We start from the raw sequence: 22,693 nt of genomic DNA, 5'->3' as shown, positions 1-22,693 counted from the left end.
AAAATGGGGTTTTTGCAAAGTATTTTTTAATCATTTAAACACATTCTACATTTGTTGTACTAACAATAGATTCCGATTTTGTTGGTGTGAATTTGCATTAATTGCTGTATTACCATATTTTAGATTTAAAGTACAACACCGAATCCATATCAGTTACTGTTTAGTTTGTTAGAAGCGTTCATTAACTAAAAAGTTTATTTATGGTGTGCTCTTTAACTATTGTATAATCGAATTGATTACAAGTGTTAAGTTTGAATAAAGTACGGAAGATATAGTAGTAAACAACTAATAGAACTAATTCGCATTTGGTAAATTGTTTTTTTTTAGTATATAATAAAACAGATACATTATAGTGGAGTTTTAAGTGATTTTAGTGATTCCCAACCTTCCAGCGTAGCCTAATCGGTAACGCTGATTCCTAGCAACATACCGTACTCGGTAACGTTGATTCCCAACCTTCCAGCGTAGCCTAGTCGATAACGTTGATTCCCAACCTTCCAGCGTAGCCTAGTCGGTAAGGTTGATTCCCAGTCTACCAACGTAGCCCAGTCGGTAACGTTCAATACCCTTCTTAATACTAATCAGTTTCTCCTGTTTCAGGAATTATTTTAAAAATTATAATTTTGGTAGTTAATAGATTATAAAAATATTGTAAAATAAAGGAAAATATATAATAAATAAAAATAAGAGTAAAAATTGAGCTATCCCAGCTATCAACGGCCGTGAATAGGTTCATTATAAGTTTAGTATTGGCTTCAATTATCAAATTGCATATATTGCATCATAACTTATACACCATAAGAAACATTTTGTGCAAAAATTAACCGGATTTTATAATTTAAAAATGCGTAAAATATATCACCATAATTTTTTTTTGAGAGTTGGTAGCTCTATATTATGTGTAGCATTAGAGTACTAGTGTATGCAAGGCACACACAAATCTCAAAAAGTTTGAAACATGCGTTAATTTTTTAAGTGTATTTTAATTGAAGTTAAGTATTCCTCATTTAGGTGTTCACACCAACACTTATCAATATGTTATAAACATCTGTTATGTTTGGTAAGTAGTTTATTTAAGTTAAGTATTCCTCATTTTAGCTGTTCACACCGACGCAAGAGATATGTTTACTGATTTTGAACGAAAAGTAGTGTTCAGATCAGCATATTTCTTTCGTTCACATATAAAATGAATAAAATTCGTGTGTGGAACTGTACGGGACAAGCGCAACTCAAGTTAGTATTGAGACTTAAATTACGATTGCTTAATCGGCCCAAAGAGAATTAGTATACCTTTCACACTGAAATTTCAGTTGATTTGAATTTAACATAAGCATTAATTTAAGTCTAGTTTTATATAATTTTTGACTTCTCACTACTTCAGAAAGTTAATGTTGCTTAGTTGTGATTAAGTGGGTTTTCCAGAATATATTTCTTGGATTAAAATTTAATGTTTTATATTTCTACAGAAAAAGCTCTAATTCAATTCTCTAATTATGCAAAATTAAAACAAAAAATGTGTTAAATGCTAATTTTGGAATTTTAGAATAATTTATTTTCAAAGAAAATATATATAAAGTTCGTGCTTTTTTTAATTATTCATATAGAATATAATATTAGAGTTTGGTAATTCACAAAATAATAAATATATTTAGACTGGGAAGTAGTCGTATCAATCTCATTGAAATATTGAAGATCATATTGGCACATGTGTATTAAAAGTTTTTTAATGTAAATCTATTATTTCAAGATAAGATTTTTGTTTATTTTTTTTTTGTTGTTTTAAAGAGATAATGTAGACAACACATAAAATAATATATACTACAGCTTAAATTCAGAAATCTAATGAAATGTGTAGTATTTCATTAAGTTTTTACGTTTCTATATATAAATGAGTCATTGTAAGAGAGAATATTAATAAAAATAAATTTATGAATAATATAATTATATTAAATCAACAGTTAATTTTATGAAATGAACTTTGTTTGTATAATAATTAATCATTGAGATAATTAATGCATTTCATATTGACGTTAATTATTATAATAACTGACACTTATTAATTAGTTAATTATTAACTAATAAGAATATTTTGTTACTAAAAATAATTATAATAAAATTTATTTTTATAACATATTGCACTTTTTTTTGACTTTGTTTAGAAATAAGTTTAATTTCTTTGTTGTGAAATACAGATTTCTGTCAAAAATGGGCAAATATAATGACTTTGCCTCATAGCAATAATTTCATTTTGACGACCTACATGTTTAACCTTACCTATTTACCCCATCCCAACGATTTCGCCTACATATCCGCTGCCTTTTCTATCCGTACGACCACTTTACTCTTTTCTACATTGTTCACTATTTAATTAATTTTTTATTAATTAAAAACACATCTTAATTTTTTCTTATAAAGAAGATAAAAAAATTAAAGTAAAATAAAGCTTTTTCAATTCTGATTTCAATTCTGATCTCTCAAAGTTTTACAGGGAGAGAATTAGTTATGACATAAGTAACTAAAAAATATGAGTTAAGATTAAAATGAAAATTTACTACGATAACTAATTTTATACTAGAATTTCAAGAAGTTTATGGTTGACTAGTCGGCTTTAGTGACTGTTACGCTTCGTCTTCTGTTCAATTAATGCTAAAATACTATCTTGATATCGTAATCTGGTAATAAAATTTTAAGTTTTGAAACCAATTTGCGCGATTGATAAAAGTTATTATTTCAGGAAGGTCTTCGTTTACTATGCCCATTTGGTTCTTGCGTTTGAAAAGCTATCTTAGAGAAATATCTTAATTTTGCTAGGCTTGGTTATTTGCAAAAAAGTACTTAATATTTTCTTTCTCTCCTTTTTTCTGACATCTCATACATTACTGGTTAAAGCATATGTAATTCTTTATTTTAAAATCAATATGCATAGTTGATAAGATAGATTATTTCTAGCAGACCTATATTTGATATGCTTGCCATGGTCTTAATTCCTAGGTTTCCTTATGACTTATTCCTGTCAGATCTGGTTACTTGCAAATGGTGTAAGGATGAGTTTTTTTTTCTTATTTCGTGCAGCTATTGAAAGGGATTTCGTAAAACGGATTGTGTAGCTTCATCGTATTTCTGATTGATACCAAATTTTCATTACTGATCTGTAGCTTATTATCACAAACGCGAATTATGGTACTTTGTTTTTGGCGAAAGTGGTTTATACTTTGAATCGTTTAGACCAGGTTATACAGCTATTGAAAGAGATTTCGTGAAAGGGATGTTGTTGCTTTATCGTATTTCTAATTAAAAGGTTTACTCAATTTCTTGTCCATAGTGGTCAGTAGCCTATCATCACATTTACGAATTATGTCACTTTGATTTTGGCGAAAGTGATTTATACTTTGAATCCTTTAAAGTTATCTGATTTAACTGGATATATTTTTTTTTGACATATCTCAATATAATTTTTGTTAATGATTAAATTTGTAATTCCCGTTATTAGTTTAAAGTTAGGATAATAAGTACAATAATAAGTCAACTGTACACCCCCTTTTTCTATAGCCTGTTTTTAAAGGAAGTTGAGTTCAGGCTTTTGACATTCCAAATATAATTCAAATTTAATTTGAATACTATTTTAAATAAATAAATAGTTAATTAATTGTAATTGGTGATCTGCTTATTTTTGGGTCGAAAACTGAGCTTGTTTTTATGAAATCAGATTGGAAATAAGGCACAGTTGACCAGGAAAGTCTTTTTTCAAAAAAAAAAAACACATAAAATATTCCATCTAAATATTTGGCCTATAGTGTACTTTATTTGCACAAACACCGCAAACACTGCTCGAACACTCTGGAACATAAATCAAAGATAATTCCTTCAAATAGGAGGAGTATCTTTAGTGTAATAAAAGTACAAAATTTGATGTAAGTAAAATAATTCTGTAAATTAATTCAAAACATTTAAATATAAGTTACTTAGTAATATTTATTTATGTTTTATAATTAACAATGCTATAATATGAGCTATGGAATTTAATATATGTATGTATATATACAATAAACTATTCTTTTATTAAAAGTGGAACAGAACTTCAGTCCATATTTGATTAATCAGCTTAAATTTTAGATATTGTTGGGCACGTTCCATTGGTAGCGTAAATGTAGGCTATAAAATAAACATTTTTTGTTAAAAAATGTATCAAGATACTTTATTAGTTTATGTGATTTATTATTTGAGTACTTACCATAAGCATTATGACAGCTCCATTTGTCGAGTTCACATTGATTGCTAAATGTTTCAAAATCATCTTTCATTTCACCTTCTACTGTGATTTTGGAAAAAATGCTACATACTGGACTTTTTGGCACATTTTCACAAGTACTGCAAAATTTCTGGCAAATTTCTTTAGTCGTCTTCATCAATTCTATAAGATGTACAAAAACGTTATTATTAGAAATAATTTTTTGATTTTTAAATTTTTGACAATTAAATGAACCAAAGTACTCAAAAATTTACTTACTTGGAATGCATTTATTTTGACGTTGACAATTTTCACTATCAAGTACGCAATTACTTTTGAAGAGTTTGCAAACTCCAGCATCAAGAGCCCATGTTGGTGGACCATTGAAGTAAGGATCACAACGGAACATTCTGTTACATGTTTGTGGACACTTGCGTACGCCTTTCATGGCAATATTCGAGGATGCATTAAGTGCACAAATAAAAGTGAAGCAAATCAGACTAATAATTACTTTCATTTTGACCTTTAAGGTTGTTTTTTTTATAAATTGAAATTAATAGAATAATTTGTTGTAGAAACGAATGCTAAATTCGAACTGTGCAAATATTAAAAATCGTGTTTAATTTATATTTCATTCAAAAGTAAAAAATTCGTGACAAAATGCAAAATATATTGTAACTATTTTTTTGTTTTTATTTTTTTACGATTAAACTTTATTTTGCTTACATCAGAGACAAATTTTTTTTTAATTAACAGAAATGTTAATTACACAATTTGTTTTAATTAGAATTTTTATACTTCAGTCCAAAAATATTTAGACAAATTCTATATAAAGAGGCTTTTTCGAACTGTAGTGAGCTACAACAACAAAAATTTTATTATTATTTTAATTAATTGAATTTTTGGCTGACCATACAGCTGTTTCGAGTATTTTCAAATGCCCATCATCAGTGGTCTTGGTAAAAATTCTTGTATTTAATTATTCGTATATAATTATTTTTGAGACCGCAAGTACCAGGAATCGAACTCGGGTCCTGCCAAATGTGAAGCTTAGAATCAGAAATTCTTATAAAAATTGTTAAGCAACTCATTCCAGTGACTTTTAAGTCCACAGTAGGAAAAATAAAAAGAAAATCTAGGTTGAATTAAGAAATTTATACCCTTTTGTTCATAAAACGTGTATCTTATATCTTATACTCTTAATAATTTTTGTTTTTGAAATGGACTAATTGGTCAATTGTTAAATTTAATAATTTTTTAAAAAAATTATTTATTTACACCAATATTTCTACTACATATATTTTACAGTCATCTTCAAGGTACTATTATGATGATTTTTTATTTTATATATATCTGATATATGCATAGATATCTGTTATCTGTTATATTTTATTTTCTAAGGTATATAGGTATATAATATCTTTTATCTCATACATTTTATAATTTAAAGTCTTTCATGTTATACATTACATCTTCTCTTATGTCTGATATTTTATATTTTATGTCTTATGTTCTATATCTTTTTAATACATTTTTTTTTTCTTTTTTTTTTTATCTTTTAAATTCTTTTATTAAAGTAAGAGTTTTATATGTCAGTTAAACTATTGTTGTATTGAATGAAGTTAAATTCTTTACTCTTATATTAAAGCTACTGCACCATGGATACCTTTTTGGCCGTTAATCAAGGTAATTAAGGTAAGGTATAGTTATTTCTGACAGTTTTGTAGGTCTTTCATGTCAAATACATATGTCGACATGTCAAATAATTACATTAAAAATATAAATTTAGACCATACCATTAAGTAAAGTTAAGATAAACTAAATGGGTTTTATTCGCACAGTTGCTTCCAGAACCGATGAAACTAATTTTTTGTCATTTTGGCTATTGAAAATAGTCTACTTCCGAGTCAACATAGCGGTGAAACACTCAACCAATTTTTCAATTGATTCAGTTTTGTACAGCCGGAATTGCTTTTAGTATGTTAGACAGAGATTTTTGAATAATGGAATGGTATCGGAATGATGTCCTTTACTTGTCATTGTCAGTTTAGCAAGTAGTTTGTAGTTGTACGGTGCGAATTAAGGGGAAAACAGTGTATAATATGATCGATATCAAGAATTTATATACCATGATGATTTTCAACAATGTTGTATTCTGACCCACAATCGTTGTACAACTCTCAAATAATACTTTTAAGCTTATACTTGAGATATTATAATAATTTAATAATAACAAATTGTTTTATTGTATTATGTGCTTTTCTATAAAAGAAGTAAACGAAACGATGCATTTAAATTAATATCAGTTTTGGTAGAACTTTAGCGAGTGATGGTAAGACACTTGAAGCATCTGTCACACTTTGTGTCCGATATATGGTGTTGACAAATAAGAGAGTTTTGAAATTCGGTTGAAATTGGGATAGAATAGTAATTATATAATTTATTATCGATAAGTTAGTAATATTAAGAGATCAATTGAATTATATAAAAGCCATTTAAGTAGTACGAGTATAAACATTATCCTATATGTTGGTTTATTTAAAATAATCTTTATATAAAAAAGTAATATACATAATCATTAATAATAGTTCATAAGTTAAGATATATATAATAAAAATATATTGTAGTTTATTGATTTTAATAAAACCATATAAACATTTTTATTTAAAATTTTATTCATACAGCTTAATTACGTATTCCATAATTACGTAAACTTACGCATTTCTAAAAATGATCTTTTATATATCATTTAAATGAAGTGATCTTTTTTCCACTTTATCTATTCCAATCATTTCGCACAAATCACATTTTTACCACACTTTCTTTATTTAATACAATTTCTTCCTATATTAATTAATAATATATTATATAAATTAAATCTTAAGTGACATGACTGTAATTCAATATATCTACAAACGAGGCTCCGAATACGAATGACACACTGATCCCATAATTAAGGGTACAGCTGTCAGACTTCAATTGTTGAATGTTGCTAAACCAATATTTTATGCAACATTTCACTTTCAATAATTTAAATAATTGAGGTATATTGACGTTTTCTTTAAAATCATATAATTTCAATTGTTTAAATTTATAAAACTCCATTGACTATTTTTCGAAAAGTGTAAATAGCTTATAACATCATCGTTTCCGTATTAAAGTTGTGGCATCTTCAAGTCATTGAAGTGAATAGTAGCTGTATTCCAATATGGTAATTGCCTATTTAAACAAATAATTATTTTTAAATAAATAAAAAAATTAATTATATATAGTTTTTAATGCAAAAACCAAAACTCAAATCTGAGTTAATAAATAATAGGTCGGTGATTTGAGCATCATGAAAGACCAAGATGAAATGTGATTAATGAGTTATTTTAGGATATTAACAGCAATTTTGTAGGAATGAGGAAGATAAAGAGTATAAAATAAGTAATGAAATTTTAATTAATTTTTTCTGTCAATGAAATTAACAAATAATTTCAATAGCTCTAAACAATAACTAGAATTTATTGGTGATAAAGCGTAATTTCAATAAGTAAATGGCTATTATTAAGTAAACCATTCATGTAATTATGTTTAAATTTAATTTAATTAATTATTCTATTTAAATTATTTTAATCGAATCTTTAATCACAGCAGAATAATGACAGAATATTAGTATTTATCTATATGTCAGTAAGAGTATATTATTCTATTTAACAACTTCAGTTTACATCGACTTTGATTTGAAGACAGTATAGATATTTGAAATATTTTGGTAAAAGGTATTATATAACTGCCTGAATATATGTTGTAAAATATATACAACCAAAAAACGACTGTCAAAACATTTTGAATTTTTGAATCCACGTAATAGACAATTATAACTTTTATGGTTAGTATGTATATATGATAATTATGGTGAATAATAAAAAATCATTAATGAAATACTTACGCTGTTCATTTTCCTGTTACGAATCCTGCTATAGATCCTGGATCCTCTTATAGGTCCTCCTTTTGAAAACTTTTAGTTACGAACCATAACATGTGATGAATCCCAAAATAAATAGCTCAAATAAGCATTGCTAAAATAATATATTGAAGAAATGATGTCCCGGTAATATTTCAAATAAAATGTTAGAATAAATAACAAATAAGAAAAATATCAACGCTCGAATAAAGAGAAAGACATTTAAATGGCCGGAACACTACTTAAGGAACACTACCCTATGATAATATGTGTTAAGCAAATCCTCAAATGGAATCCCCAAATCAACAAACGACAAGATAAACCAAAATTATCTCGTCTATATATAGTAAGTCTGAGAAAATATTCAACGAGCTATGACATTTAGTAACAAATAGGGAAAAATGGAAATTATTAATTGTTACAATACTTGGTCTATATATAAATCTGAGAACATAGTTTACAAACTACCACATATGGTTAGAAATAGATAATAATGGAGATTTTACGTATCTTTCTAATGAAATATGGTTACATATTTTAAGATATGCTGATTATCTCAAACATGAGGTACACGTATTTTTTAAACAATACTTTTAAATATTGTTTTTTAAACTTCATAACAAGCAATAAGTTCTGATTGTTTTTATATATATTTTATTTGGAAATTAAATGTATTCAAGTTTGAAAAGGTTAATTGATAACTGTTGTGTAAATCTAGATAAACTCACATGTGTCATAATGTAAACATGTTTGCACAACTGGTCGTTAATGCTGTAGTATTCTTATATTTTTATGGGTAATGAACTCATATAGGTAATAATATAAGTTGAAAATAATCAAAGTTATACTGAAATACACATTTTTGTCATATTTATATTATTTAAATTAGTGGTATTAAAAAAACAATAAATGTAATGAAGGTGAATTACCTCACAAAAAAACTGACTTGGTTTATATGTGTATGGTATAGTCCCATTGAAGATATCGTTAAAAACTGCACGTTGAATAAGGTTTTCCACAAAAAAAAGAATATTTAAAATATGTATCTTTTAATTAAAATAGTATTTGCTAATCAAATAAATTAAATTATTAGATCTAAAAGTTAATGATTAAATTAGCATGTCAAACTTAAAAATTAAATCCACTAAAAATGTTTTAATAATTATCACAAAAAGTGAGATATATCTTACAGTAGCTTTTTTTATGGTTTGGATATTTTTGATATAAGTTGTCAAGTGTTCTTAATTAATATACAAGTATAAAATTTTTTTGATTAATCAACAATTTTGATTAATATCTTATGAAATTATCACCTGATTATGTCTATAAAATATTAATATCATAGAAATAAGTAAGAAAAAATATAATTATTAACTATACTACAGTTTGGTCAGTTAGATGTAAATAATCATAAATAATTACGTTAGGTTTCTCAGAATATTATAAAATACTTAAACTTGTATAATTTAGAAGGTTTTTACTACGCTTCGTGAGACCAGTTAACTTAATTGTAATTTAAGTAATTCAAGCAATCTCAAGTATCTTTTGCTGATGAGAAAAATTTCCCTATTGAGCAGTTCATAAACTCAAACTGCTCAAAATGATCGTGTTTAATTAACTAAAAAGCAGTGCCGAAATTTTGAGTGGCCACATCAAGTAATGGTATGAGCAGCTGTGACCACCGATGAACGCTCTCCAATCGTTTGCATCGAGGCTGGTGTCAAGGTCAATACGACTTATTATCGAAAAATTGTTTTGGGAGTTGCTTTGAAGCACGTAAACATTTCGATCGTACACAATGGACGTTTCAACAAGACTCGGCACCGGTCTTAGTCTTATAAAGCTTGTGTGAATCAAGAATGGTTAAAAAATCATATTCCACACTTCATTTCGTAAACACAAGGGCTTTCGAATTAGTCTAATGCAAATCCGATAAACTATTCTATGTGGGCCATTTTAGAGAGCAATGCGAGAACTAAAAAATATGTCAGTATGGATGCGTTGAAAAAATTCATTGTTCAGGAATGAGCCAAAATATCGAAAGATCACAGTCGTGAAGCTTGCAACTCATGTTTTAACTGTTTGAATGCCATAGTTAAGGTAAAAGGTGGCTACATTGAGTTTGAGTGAATGGATTCTGAAATTTTGATTATTTCTACAAATTTTTGGTGACTAGAATCATTAAAAAATAATTTCACATAAAAAAGCTATGGTCGATTGAATAGGTAACACTTAAATCGGCTAACTCCGTAGTAAAACGGTCTGATAAACCCTGTTATAATCAATAAATCAACACAATATATTTTCGTATGCTGTTGTAGGCAATTTTCATTATTATAATAAAATATCAATACTTATTATTGACCCGTTAATTCTAATACCAAATAAATTTAATAATCTTTAGCTTTTGAAAGAGTTATATACAATGTCTGACCAAATGTGTAAGGTTTTTTGAATTAAAAAGCTTTCATCGTATATATGGAGAATTCATTTTGAATAAAACAAATACAGAAAAATTGAATAATATATAATTATATGAAAAAAAGATTTAATAATGTTCATTTGTTCATTTTGTATTGTCGAAAATGATGCGTTTTACGACGAAAAGAAACTATTTAAAGGTTAGAACGGTTCGAATAACAATAAAAAGATAACAAAAATTTATAACGTTAATTTTTTTTGCAGATAGTGGCGCGTCTTTATGACGAAAAGAAACTATTTAAAAGTTAGAACGGTTCGAATAGAAATAAAAAGACAACAACAAAAAATGTAGTTAATTAATTGAAATTTAGCTGATCATTCAACACTGTTTTGAGTATTGTCAAATACTCATCATAAGTGGGTATTCGATTACTCATAAAATAATCGAATTTTTTAATTAGTTTATAGTCCGTATATAATATGTTTGGACTGCAAAAATTTATTTTTTATTATTTAATGAAATATAAGCTTAAAGTACTGATTGCTAATGTTGACCGTGTATTTGTTGTTAACAATAAATAGGGAAAATAAAGTAATTATTATTAACAAATAAGAATATTTCTATAATTGGTAGAAATAAAAAAATCAAATTATATAAATATACATTTTTTTAGTTAATATATATAAAGATGTTTTTTAGAACAGTAGTGAACTACAATAAAAATTTTATTTTTTATATTATTTTAATTAATTGAATTTTTGGCTGACCATACAGCTGTTTCGAGTATTGCCAAATACCCATCATCAGTGGTCGTGGAAATAATTCTTTTATTTAATTATTCGTAAATAATTATTTTTGAGTCTGCAAGTAACAGGATTCGAACTCTGGTCCTGCCAAATGTGAAGTTCAGCCAACTGATCCAAGGCCGTACTTGACTTTTTATGTTCGCATATTTTTCTGGAGTTTTGTTACTTTTGCTATGAAAGTATTTTTATTAACAATTTTACTTGCTGTGTTTATATTAGAACGAAATCATAAACCAGCTGTAGAAGAATTGAATTAATTAATTAATTATATTTTTATTTTTAATTGTTAAATTTCAATACCATTCTTTTCGTAGAGGCATTATTTGTTGCATGATTTGTTATTTCTTATATATAGAACCTAATTCAGGAACGTAATGCTGAGAAAGTCATGCTAGTGTTTCTCCACTAGTTGCACGGGCGAGACCAATATTTTGTGAATTTAATATTATTTTTAATATTAAATTAATATTTATATATATTTTTTGTATGTATACTTCATACCTTTTTTATTTACTTTATTTTATTTACTGTATTTCGAAGGTATAAAGCATGGAGTCATCGTCTTAGATAAATTTATTATGTTTTTTTTTTTAAATTAATTAATTATGAATTTTAATAACAAAGCACTCCTAATAATACTATAAATCATATATTACAACAATAGTAACAAAATGTGAATCATTAATAATATATATAAGAAAAACTGTTCTTCAATCAACAATAAGTTATATACCATATAGTAATGAGTATTTCATTCAATTGTGATGACTTGCTTATTAGTCTCAACAATAATTACTGTCGAGAACTATTTTGTAAACAATTTATTAAATTTTAATTAATAATTGCAGTTTTCTTATGAATGAACTTGTTATATTACAAAGCAACATAGCAAAGCAAGTACCGAAGTTAACAATTTTGAAAGCAGAATTTTTGTGTTAACTACAACCGCAAACAAAAAAAAAATAGATTTTTAAAAACCAAAAAAAAAATATATTTAAAAAAATAACTTAAAATGCAACTGAAATTACATTAAAATTGTTTTTGTTTTGAAATTTAAGAAATGTCAGCACAATTGGCACGTTTAATAGCTTCGTCGTTGAAATTGAATTTTTCGAACGAACTTGTATCTTGTATCTGCAGTTACGGCAGATATAAGAGAGACAGAGCGGTGCAGACTGCACCTATGCACACAACAAATTCTAATGACGTTGTCGTTTGGTTGTTTTTTTTTGTGTTGGTTTAAGAGGAATTTTGGTTTCTTTTAGAGCAGAAAATCCGCGCATAACTCATCCGCAAAACGTAAGCCAGTCACGTATTGCTCTTACGTACGCAATGGATGTAATACGTACCATTACCGCACCATATCAGTGGGGCTATGCTGTATCCGCAGTGCGAGCTCAAGACGTGCAACAAATGCGAATGCGAATGCGAATGCTTCTATTTCGCAACATATTAAGTCTTTTTATTGCAATCGATCACAATTCAATTCAATTGACTCATTATTCATATTTATTATTCCCAGTTCAAATTGTTTGGATTTGAGTTGAAAGAAGTCAACTTTGTTGATTTATCAAGCATCAATGATTGCATTTTAAGTGGCTTCGGCTTAGGCCTAACGAATTAAGAAAAAAATGTATTTCGAATGCGAATATTTTTGAGTTTCAAAGTTAAACTGAATTTAAGTTTTGATCGATTTAAATTAATTATTTTTTAATTAATAAATAATATCTGTTTATGGAAAAATGTGCAAATACTGTTTGGTCACACCTTTTTTTTTTGATAAATTAACACTTTACTTTTACTTTATGTAACGCAATGGTTACTGATTTACTGATATACTGATTTACTGATATACTGACCTTCACAACAGTTAGAGGCAAATTTTTTATTAATGTTTCTGTCCAACTTTGAATTGCACACTCAGCACTTTTATTTATGTACTTTTCATATTTAAATTTAATGAATTTAATGACAAGCATAAAATATATTTATAAAAAATAATAAAACTATTTAAAACGTTCAAAAATGAATATTAGTTAGTTTTATGTTAACAAGCTCAATCGGTTCTTTAATGAGTTTTTAATCATCCTCAATCGTCCAGTTAGTCCCCACTTACTGAACGTTATGAGCACATGCCATAGTTCATTGGATTCATTTAATTCAAAAGTGATTTGCTTATCTCGGGCAAATTGTGCTTATAAGTCAATAGGCAGACACGTTTTCTTATCTTAAGCCCCTCGGTCAAAATCTGGTTATTGATTGTTTTCTTGACATATGCAATTGCTGGCAGCTTAACTATAAATTTCAAAAACAATTTTTTATTCAGTTTTCATACAAGTAACGCGCCTTGGCACGATTTTGATTTCATTCTGCGTTTGTCAATTGATATATTGACTTTTCATATCCAAGTATTATACTTTAGGATGCCGATATATAGAGTATTTGTGCGTATAATACTCATTGATTTTATTAGTTATTCAGTTAACCAAATAGAAGTGTTTGTAATTGCGCAATATTGAAAATAGAGTATGGCAAATTATTCAAAAAATAATAAATATAAAATAAATGGATTTATTTACATAGAATTTAATTTTTTTAATTAACAGTAAATTAAAAAAAAAAAATAGCTTAATTCATTTAATTAATATTCTTGAACAGTTACACATTTCTTTATTATGAGTACAACCAAACAATTTTTTTTTGACACAGTATGAGACTTGAAACCACTAAAACCACATTTAAGGAATGAAAGAAGATAATTTCTACAGCAAGATGAATACTTCATTCCTATAATCGAGGGAGATAAATGTGACCCAAACGGCTTAATACCTACTAGACTGGTTTAGCTAAAGCGCGGTGCAGATTCAGTTTTGAGTGCCACTCAAGTTACGCTCTCTAATTTATTCTAGCGACCGAATTATAAGAAAGAAGTTCTTCAATTTTTGAAGAAGAATGTTGTTTGCGCACGCTGTAAGTGCGTTTTTGTAACCACGCAAAAATATGCTGTTGTCTGACGGACTGTAAGTTAACGTGTTGGTTTGGTGTCATTCAAAGATGCAGACTTGCAGTTTTGATTGTCAGTCATGGATTTTCTTTGTTGAATGACACTCAAAACTCCTAGTCTGCATCGCGCTTAACCCAAAAAGCATGGGCATGAGCAGAAAGGTATATGAATCCCGCTCGTCGTGGTTTTGCCAAATGTTTTTGCAGTTTCATTGAAAAAAGTATGCTTAATCCGATATTTGCTGGTGCATTTGTTATGGCGTCCATTTTGATTTGTAATTGTTCGTTTTTGCATATTAAGAGTACTATGTCGTCGGCATAGTCTAAATTTTCTAAGTGTTGATTGATTAGCCATGAGATTTTGTGATTAGCTGTGGTGGAAACTTTGAGCGCTGTATCTGTTATTACTGCAATTACTGCAATATCATTTGAGTTACCACCAAGTATGTTTCTCAGCTTATTAAGAGCTGAAGTCAAATTAATCATTTGTTTTTAAATAAGTAGTCTACTTAATATCTAATAACCTTCATATATAGAATTAAAGAATGGAGTTACATGTTAATTCTTTGAAATATAGAGAGAAATATTCACACTTCTTAGAATTAAATAATGATGACGTATGTTGGTATTGTAAAACATAGAGCGAAAGATTTACTGCTATCACGTGAGGCCCTATGCTCCACTTAGAAGAGTAGGACAGCAGTAAGTGTACTGTTATCTTTCAACCTTGCATGGTGCGAGATATTGAACCATGAGATATTATATTACTAGGTCTGCTTTAATTTGTCCAGATTCGTTTAGGAGACTCCTTCCAGGCATAGTACAATAAAGTTATAGGTACCTGTGTACCATTATTTTTTCTTATTAAATCGATGGATCCAAGTTTTAAAAGTCATATATAATATATGCAGCAACAATTTACATCCGTGTAAATATGTAGTAAATGTTACTCAGATAAATCACTCACGATTTTGGGGAATCGTTCGAATGTTTTACACCAATTTTCCAAAAATAGATGTATTAAGTTTTGTTTATTTAGCTATACAACTAATTAGTATTGGAAAAAGCAGACGCCGTATGTGCAGATAGATCGACAGAAAGAATCACATATAGATACATTGGGTTAATTTGATTTATTGAGCTCATCGGATATATACCTGTTATATATTATAAATAATAATTATAATAAACAAAGTATATTTATAAAAGGTATAAAATGATTGCAACTATATAAACCCACTATATCTCTGAAGCTTACAAAGATATTATATATATTATATAAACTTATATGTTATAACTAAAATTAATGTCTAATATTTGGTTCGTTAATAATTTAATATAACGCCCATTAAATAGCATTTTAAGCTTTACGAAAGGTTTTTAGGGGGATTTCAAACTTACGAGTTTTCCTTTATACGATGGATCCTTTGGATCGCCGGTATTATAAAACCGGTCTTTTAATTATACTTGGTATATTAAAAAGAACCGAATAAAATTATGAGTTAGGACCAAAAATATTATGAGCTATCAGTGTGCTTACAGTTTTGATACGTTATGCACACCACAAATAGGAACTAAAGCTTATCTGTGTGATTATTTATAGAAAAATTCAACAAAGTTGTTATAATGGTTGCACTAAGTTTTGGACCGTACGACAGTGCGCAGTATCTGAAACAGATACATGATCTCTTTATATAATACCTTCAACTATAACCTAATCATTAGAAACTCTTCATAAAATAAAAGCGTTGGATAAGCGCTCAATTAATTTATTGTATTTACATAATGAATTAAATTATTTATTAATTAAATATTTAATTAATATATTATATATAAAGCCATGTTTTGCTAATGAAGATATATACAGGTATAATTCTTACTTCAAAAATAAATTTCAACAATTAAAATTATTGCGTTATTTGAATATTATTTTTAACTACAAAGGGTAAAAACCGAAATAAATATTGAATAATAATTTTTAGGTCCACTTTTCATATTTATAAAACATAACTTGACGTCATTATAAACAAAATGTTTGCTTTTAATTATTTTGACAAGTATTCATTCGCAATTAACTTTTTAACATTATTTTTTCTTAGCTAATTTTAGACTTTAACAGCTGCACAAATAATTGGCACTCTAAGTAAATATAAAAATTGTTTTCATACTTAAAAATTTCCAGCGAACCTTATAAATTCATCAGTTAAAAGACGTGAACCTTCATTTTATCACTGCCTTCAGAATGTATCTCGGACGAGTACTAATTTTTGCTTTAATCGGCACTGTATTCTCGGCGAAAGGAAAACGGTCGCTTTTGGAACCTATCGAATTCAGTCCATGCGGAAGCCGATGTTTAAGATTCTACCGTTGTAGTCCATATTTCAATGGTGATCCTGCTTGGGGTATTGTCGATGGTGTCTGTAAAGTATTTTCAAATGGCTGTACGTTAGGCAACGTTAATTGCAGTCGTATAAATGATTGTCTAAAGGGTATATGCCGCGAATTCTTTAAACTTTTAACTTAGTAATATGAATTTAACCATAAAATTTTATAGAAGTTAAATCTGTTGAAAAAAAGGAATGTCAAACTTATTGTCCTGATTGTACTAATATTGCAAAAGATCCTGTGTGCGGTTACTTCTATTATTACGCAGGTGCAGAAACATCCACTATGACTTCAACATTCGATAATCGGTGCGAAATGGAGAAATGGTCCTGCTGGAATGGCATACGTAAGTGAACATACTACTAAAGGTTTAGAACTAATCATGTTAATTATTTTTTTTGTTATTTTCAGCTTATAATGACGCAACACTAGGAGCTTGTGCATAAGTTATTTTTTTTAAATTCATATTTATTTGATAATAAATTTTTGTTTGCATCTACAGCAAAGATTAATTGAAAGTAGAGTAAAATTATTTATTGTTTCATTTTTATAAAACATATATACTTTTAAATAAATAAAATATATATATATATGTATAAATTATTTGAAGCTAAATAAACTATAAATATTAAAAACCAGTTTGATATACTTATGTGATAGAACAATGTTTCTCATTCTGTCTGTGTATCCTTTCCAACGACAATTAGTCTAACAATATATAAGGCAATTAAATAATCATTAATAATCAATGTTTAAAAAATTTAGTTATTATAAAATTTCAGTATTTAATTAATTGAATTTTTGGCTGACTATAAAACCAAAAGTTGTAATTATAACCTAAAGTCTAACTATTAAATAGTTTCTTTGCGATTCGAATCTGTCATAAAGACGCGTCACTAATCGATATGGATCTGCAGACGCAGATTGAAATATAGTTTAGATAACGTTTCATTTTATGGTGTTAATTTCATCTGGAATGTGTTTGTAATTATTTAATATGAACACTATTGTTATTATTATAGTATACTTTTTATAATATATTATATATTTATAATACAATTTATAAATGAAATGTATGTTGGTTACTGACAGAAATAAAATATAAAGCTGGTGACTGTCGACTAAATCAACCGTAACCAACAACAACGATATCGGCCTGGAGATCAGATGCAAAATAAGCATTAGTATTAGGATCCACTAATAGCTAAATAGGCAATTGGGATGTTGCGTTCCGTCTCTCTCTTTCTCTACAGCATAATTAATACTCTGAAGGCCGCTTAAGTTTTTACCTTAGTTTTTGGATGGGGTAGAAGCATGTATGCTATCACAGAATAATGAAACTGCACTTTTTGAGAGAAAAGTCCTTCGTGAGATATTTGTTTTTTCCCGGGTTTGCAATGATTACCGCATTTGAAAGAACCACAAGCTGTCCAAGCTTTATCACGACATTGTCTTGGTTGTGTCATTTTATCACGGCTGAACTGAAGCATCTTTCACTGAAGATGCTTCAGTAAAAAGGTACTTGAAGATGCAGATGTAAAGCGAAAGCATGAAGTTAGATCTTATCTTCGGTGGAGTGATTAAGTTGAGGGAGCACGAATCTGACTTGAAGTACGAGACTGAAGAAGACACGCATGCAGCAAAGGTGCCTGAAGATAAGTGCTGCATTAGGATGAAACTCTACTAAGGGTTAATTTAGAAATTTAGATAAATAAGTAAGTAATGTTATGAATATATTATTATGTTTTATTTGAACTTTAATTGACACTAAAAGTAATAAATCTTTTATTGTACCAATTTATTTCGCCTTTCTTGAAATATATATAATAAAATATGTTTATAAGTTTTGCCTCGGTCTTTTGCACTTTTGAAATTTCCCTCTTTGTAAGAACCGGATATTAAACTGAAACCATTGTACTTATCAAATTAAGAAGACAGTGTCGATATAAGAGTAAATATGAATTAATAGTATTCATTGCAACTACAAGTAATTCATCGATATCGGGACGTTATCGAATTTTGCTATCTTGGTAGCATAATAATTAAACATACAAGAATTGGAACCAATATTTCAGATTTTACTGTTCAACTATTAACTCAAAGTATCCCGTCTAAAATCAAAATGAGGCGTTCTGATGTACCAGTTTTCCGGTTTCCAGTTCCGCTTTATACTGAAAATCAAATGACTGTTTTCAAACAAATGCTTCTCTTCGATATTCGTGTTCAATCTGCTTCTACTAATAGTTGCGTCGTAGTTGTGTGTAATACACAGGTTCATATTCCTATTCACCTTGGAAAGGTTGTTGGAGCACTCGTATGCTATATACTAATTCTGAGATTGAGTTGGCAGCACAATCGGTTATTATGTCAGTGTTTTTTTATTTTTTATAAATTAGGTGATAAAAATTAGTCAGTCATAAAACAGATACTATTTCATGATCGCTACTTAAGTTCTATCATTTTTATAATGAATAGTTATAAATGAATAGTATAATGAATAGTTATTTTAATAATAAATAAATTACTATTTAAAAAAAATGTGATTGAAATGAAGTCATTTTGTTATAACATTTTGAGAATTATTTTTTTTTGTCTTTAAGTTCAGCTTGATAAGAGTAATTATATATTCTCCAATGTGACTTATATGTCTCAGTAGGTTAAAGCAATTTATTAATGCATTACTTTTAACTACTTTTAATTACCTAACACATTGTCTGTCTGATATTTTGATAAAAAGTAATTGATGTTGAATTTACTAACTGGCAATTTCTAAGCAGTGTTTATAGTGTAGACTTTTAAGAGACTAATTAATATTAATAAAATCTTGAAGAATTGCTTCAAGCAGAAAATACACATGGTTGAGAAATCTATATCAATTACATTTGCTGAAAGATTTGTAAATAAAAACATTACATGTATCTACGGTTTTTGTTATTTATTTATTCTGATATTTTGAAAGCATATAATCGTTTTTGTTTTGTAGTTTATCGACGATAATTGTTTAATATTGATCAATAAATTTCTTAATTTATATACGATATCGAAATGTAAAATGTATTAAAAATTTACTAATAAATTCTTGAAAAAGTTTTTTTCTTCTGTAGTTGTATTGATTAATTGTTTAGGTTTAAGATACTAAATATTAATTTTTGAAAATTATGGTATTAGTTTTATGACAATTTTGTCAATTTTTTACATTGGTTTGATTGGCTCTTACAAGCTCCTGGGTGACGTACGCGCCAAGCTGAAATTGTTTAAAAAATATTGGTTAAGGTTAAATTATTCATGGATCGATTTTAGTGATAAAAATAAGTTTGTATTTAATGTTGTCCTACCTTCATTTGGCTTCAAACATCTTCGTGCATTTAAATTGCATTTATTTGGGAAGGTACACTTGCGAATGCGGAAACGTTCCACCAGTTCTGCACAGACTGGCTTATATTCTCTAGTGCAGGCGAGTGGACAAGTTGCTTCGATGGCTAAAAATCCGAAAGCGAAGACTAGGAATAAAATTGCAAATTTCATTTTAGGTTATTTTCGATATCAGAACGCAGACTATATTTTAAATTAAATATTATTGATTCTACATTATTTATACTTTTTTTGAATCTAGGTTAAGAATACTCTTTATGGCAGGAAATATATGGTAAATCTTTTAAATATTATTACATGCAATAAGAAAATATGTTTCATTATAATTATTTCGTACAAAAGATATATTTTTTATTTTATATAATAATAATGTTTTATTCATAATAATATGATTTATATAGATATTATTTTTATTATCTTTTTTGATAATAAAAGTGTGATATTTGCACAAGAAAAATAACGAAGTTTTCTTTATATAATCTATAATTGTTTTTAATATGATTGTTTTTAATAAAATAATTATGTATAAAAATAAAAATTGCATATGAATGTAGTGAAGTTCTGAAAAAAAGATTGAGAGAAAGGCGTTAAGGTAATGAAATTTTTTATATTTAAAAATTTAGTTTTTAATCAGTTTAATTCTTGACTTGACCATCATCTTAATTTGTCGGAGTATCTGTTGGTTTCATTTGTAAAATATTTAGCAAATCTTTATAATTATTTTTATTTAAAAAAAATGGTCCTCCTTTTCCTTATGAAATGGATTTCTTGTTAAAAGATTTAAAGTCCAAATTAGCAATAAAAAAATATGATTTTAATAATTTCAGCTTGACTAATTTAGTATATTCGTGAATGATATAATAAAATGTATTTTAACTTAAAGAAGTTAATGAAAATTTTTTAAGTTTTGATAAACTCAGACACTCTCAAACCAATCTGCAATGCAAAAGAACTAGAAAATAAGACACAAAATAAGACACAATATTAGCCGTCCACTTGAATATAAACCGGGAAGTGTTATTAAAATCCCTTACATCGATCCGATTGGTTTTGTTTAGTCATATATATGAATACCATAACATTGTTTATAATCATAAAATTGCATTATTTATATGAAAACACTTTTAACGAATCTTTATATAAATCAGAAAATAAATATCTAAAATGGAACGCACGTCAATCCTCAAGTATTAGCTCATTCTATTACTAATGGAGATATGCAACAGAAAATGAGCATAGGGAACAGCAAGACAACACCTGATGATTTCTTAAAATAACTATTTTTGATTTTATAAGCTAGTTATATCCCTATAAATAAAATTTATAAAAGCTTTTATCTGCACAATCTTTTATTTATCAATGTTGATAGCTGATAGTTTTCATGCCATATTACATTAAAGATCCTATCTGGCTATATAATTAATATATAATTAAACATCATATATTTTATAAATTAAAATATGTTATTTTTTCCGGATACATGCAGATTATGAAATTTTTCTCGAAAGTTATTGATAATAATTAAGATTTCAATAAATTAATTTATATAAATATGTAAGACATCAAATGAATATAATGAATTTAAGTTATTATTCGTAGACATAACTATTAATTAATTAATTAATTAATTAAATATTAGCAGAGCTTTAAGGAGGGTGCAAAAGGAGAGCATAGTATGTCCAGAAACTCTACAGCCACGGCCTGAAGGAATACACCTCGATGCAGACGTAGTTACAAAAATAAATTTCGACAAATACTGATGTGCGGGTATCACGAGATTCCTATGAATGAAGAGGGGTGTGTTCGGAACAATTTTTATGGCAGAATATATCCCCGCTGAAACCTTGTAGTAGATTAGATACTTAGAGCGTAATCGGGTTGCAATAGCGATTATTGCAGAGATCACAAGTCTAATGTCTTGTTCGTGCTTAAAAAAAGATAGCTGTCGCTGCTCTTTTAGGAAAGGAATGCATGTAGTTTTCTTTAAAATATGGTATAAAGTTTTTTATATAACGTGTATTAGTAAAGTTATGATGGGTACAATAATCCACTGTTAATGAGCATTGATTTTTCAGTAACTGGACCTGTAACTGAATTGCTAAGTATATCAAATATAATGTGTATAACATGTGTCTTAGACAGCTTTAGAGTTGGGAACCTCTGATCAATAACAATAATGTATATTTTTATTGTATGTATTTTTATTAAATAAACTCTTAATTTTATTTTGCATAGCAACTTGCAACATTTGTACGAGTAGAAAATAAAGTGAAAAACAAAAGAATTGTAAATATTATGAGAAGTGCCTAATTCAGTTTCCATTTCTGTGTGTTAAACTTAATTATTTCGAATTTGTTATTGAAACTCAATTTTAGAGGTAATACTTTTCCGCATTAGTTTTCGAAACAGTTTATTTGAGAAAGATGTTTTTAACCAAAGTGAAACATTTAAATAAACAACTGAATTACCTAACTATTTTTATTGTTGTTGAAAGTTTTGGGAACATTTGTCAGAAAACTATAAAAACA

At 27.6% G+C, this 22,693-nt stretch overlaps 3 protein-coding genes across 3 annotated transcripts; 1 reads left to right on the top strand and 2 right to left on the bottom strand.

Moving 5' to 3' along the window:
- The first annotated feature begins 233 nt into the window (after positions 1–233).
- On the top strand, positions 234–17,342 carry LOC119685698. Its single transcript, XM_038100055.1, has 4 exons — positions 234–308; positions 16,591–16,897; positions 16,963–17,139; positions 17,205–17,342. Exons 2-4 carry the CDS (start codon positions 16,651–16,653, stop codon positions 17,237–17,239), a joined length of 459 nt encoding a protein of 152 aa, XP_037955983.1. The 5' UTR covers positions 234–308; positions 16,591–16,650; the 3' UTR covers positions 17,240–17,342.
- On the bottom strand, positions 3,997–4,813 carry LOC119685697. The gene is made up of 3 exons (XM_038100054.1): positions 4,508–4,813; positions 4,232–4,411; positions 3,997–4,152 (listed from the first exon to the last, which is right to left on the bottom strand). Exons 1-3 carry the CDS (start codon positions 4,743–4,745, stop codon positions 4,103–4,105), a joined length of 468 nt encoding a protein of 155 aa, XP_037955982.1. The 5' UTR covers positions 4,746–4,813; the 3' UTR covers positions 3,997–4,102.
- A 2,492-nt stretch (positions 17,343–19,834) lies between the features above and the next one.
- Positions 19,835–20,343, bottom strand: LOC119678547 (vasotab-like). The gene is made up of 2 exons (XM_038090425.1): positions 20,129–20,343; positions 19,835–20,037 (listed from the first exon to the last, which is right to left on the bottom strand). Exons 1-2 carry the CDS (start codon positions 20,316–20,318, stop codon positions 19,964–19,966), a joined length of 264 nt encoding a protein of 87 aa, XP_037946353.1. The 5' UTR covers positions 20,319–20,343; the 3' UTR covers positions 19,835–19,963.
- Positions 20,344–22,693: the final 2,350 nt, after the last annotated feature.

This window comes from Teleopsis dalmanni, chromosome 2 (assembly GCF_002237135.1).
Source record: "Teleopsis dalmanni isolate 2A chromosome 2, ASM223713v2, whole genome shotgun sequence".
NCBI lineage: Eukaryota > Metazoa > Arthropoda > Insecta > Diptera > Diopsidae > Teleopsis > Teleopsis dalmanni.
The sequence above is the reverse complement of the archived record's forward strand: the minus strand, read 5'-3'. Positions and strand labels throughout refer to the sequence as shown.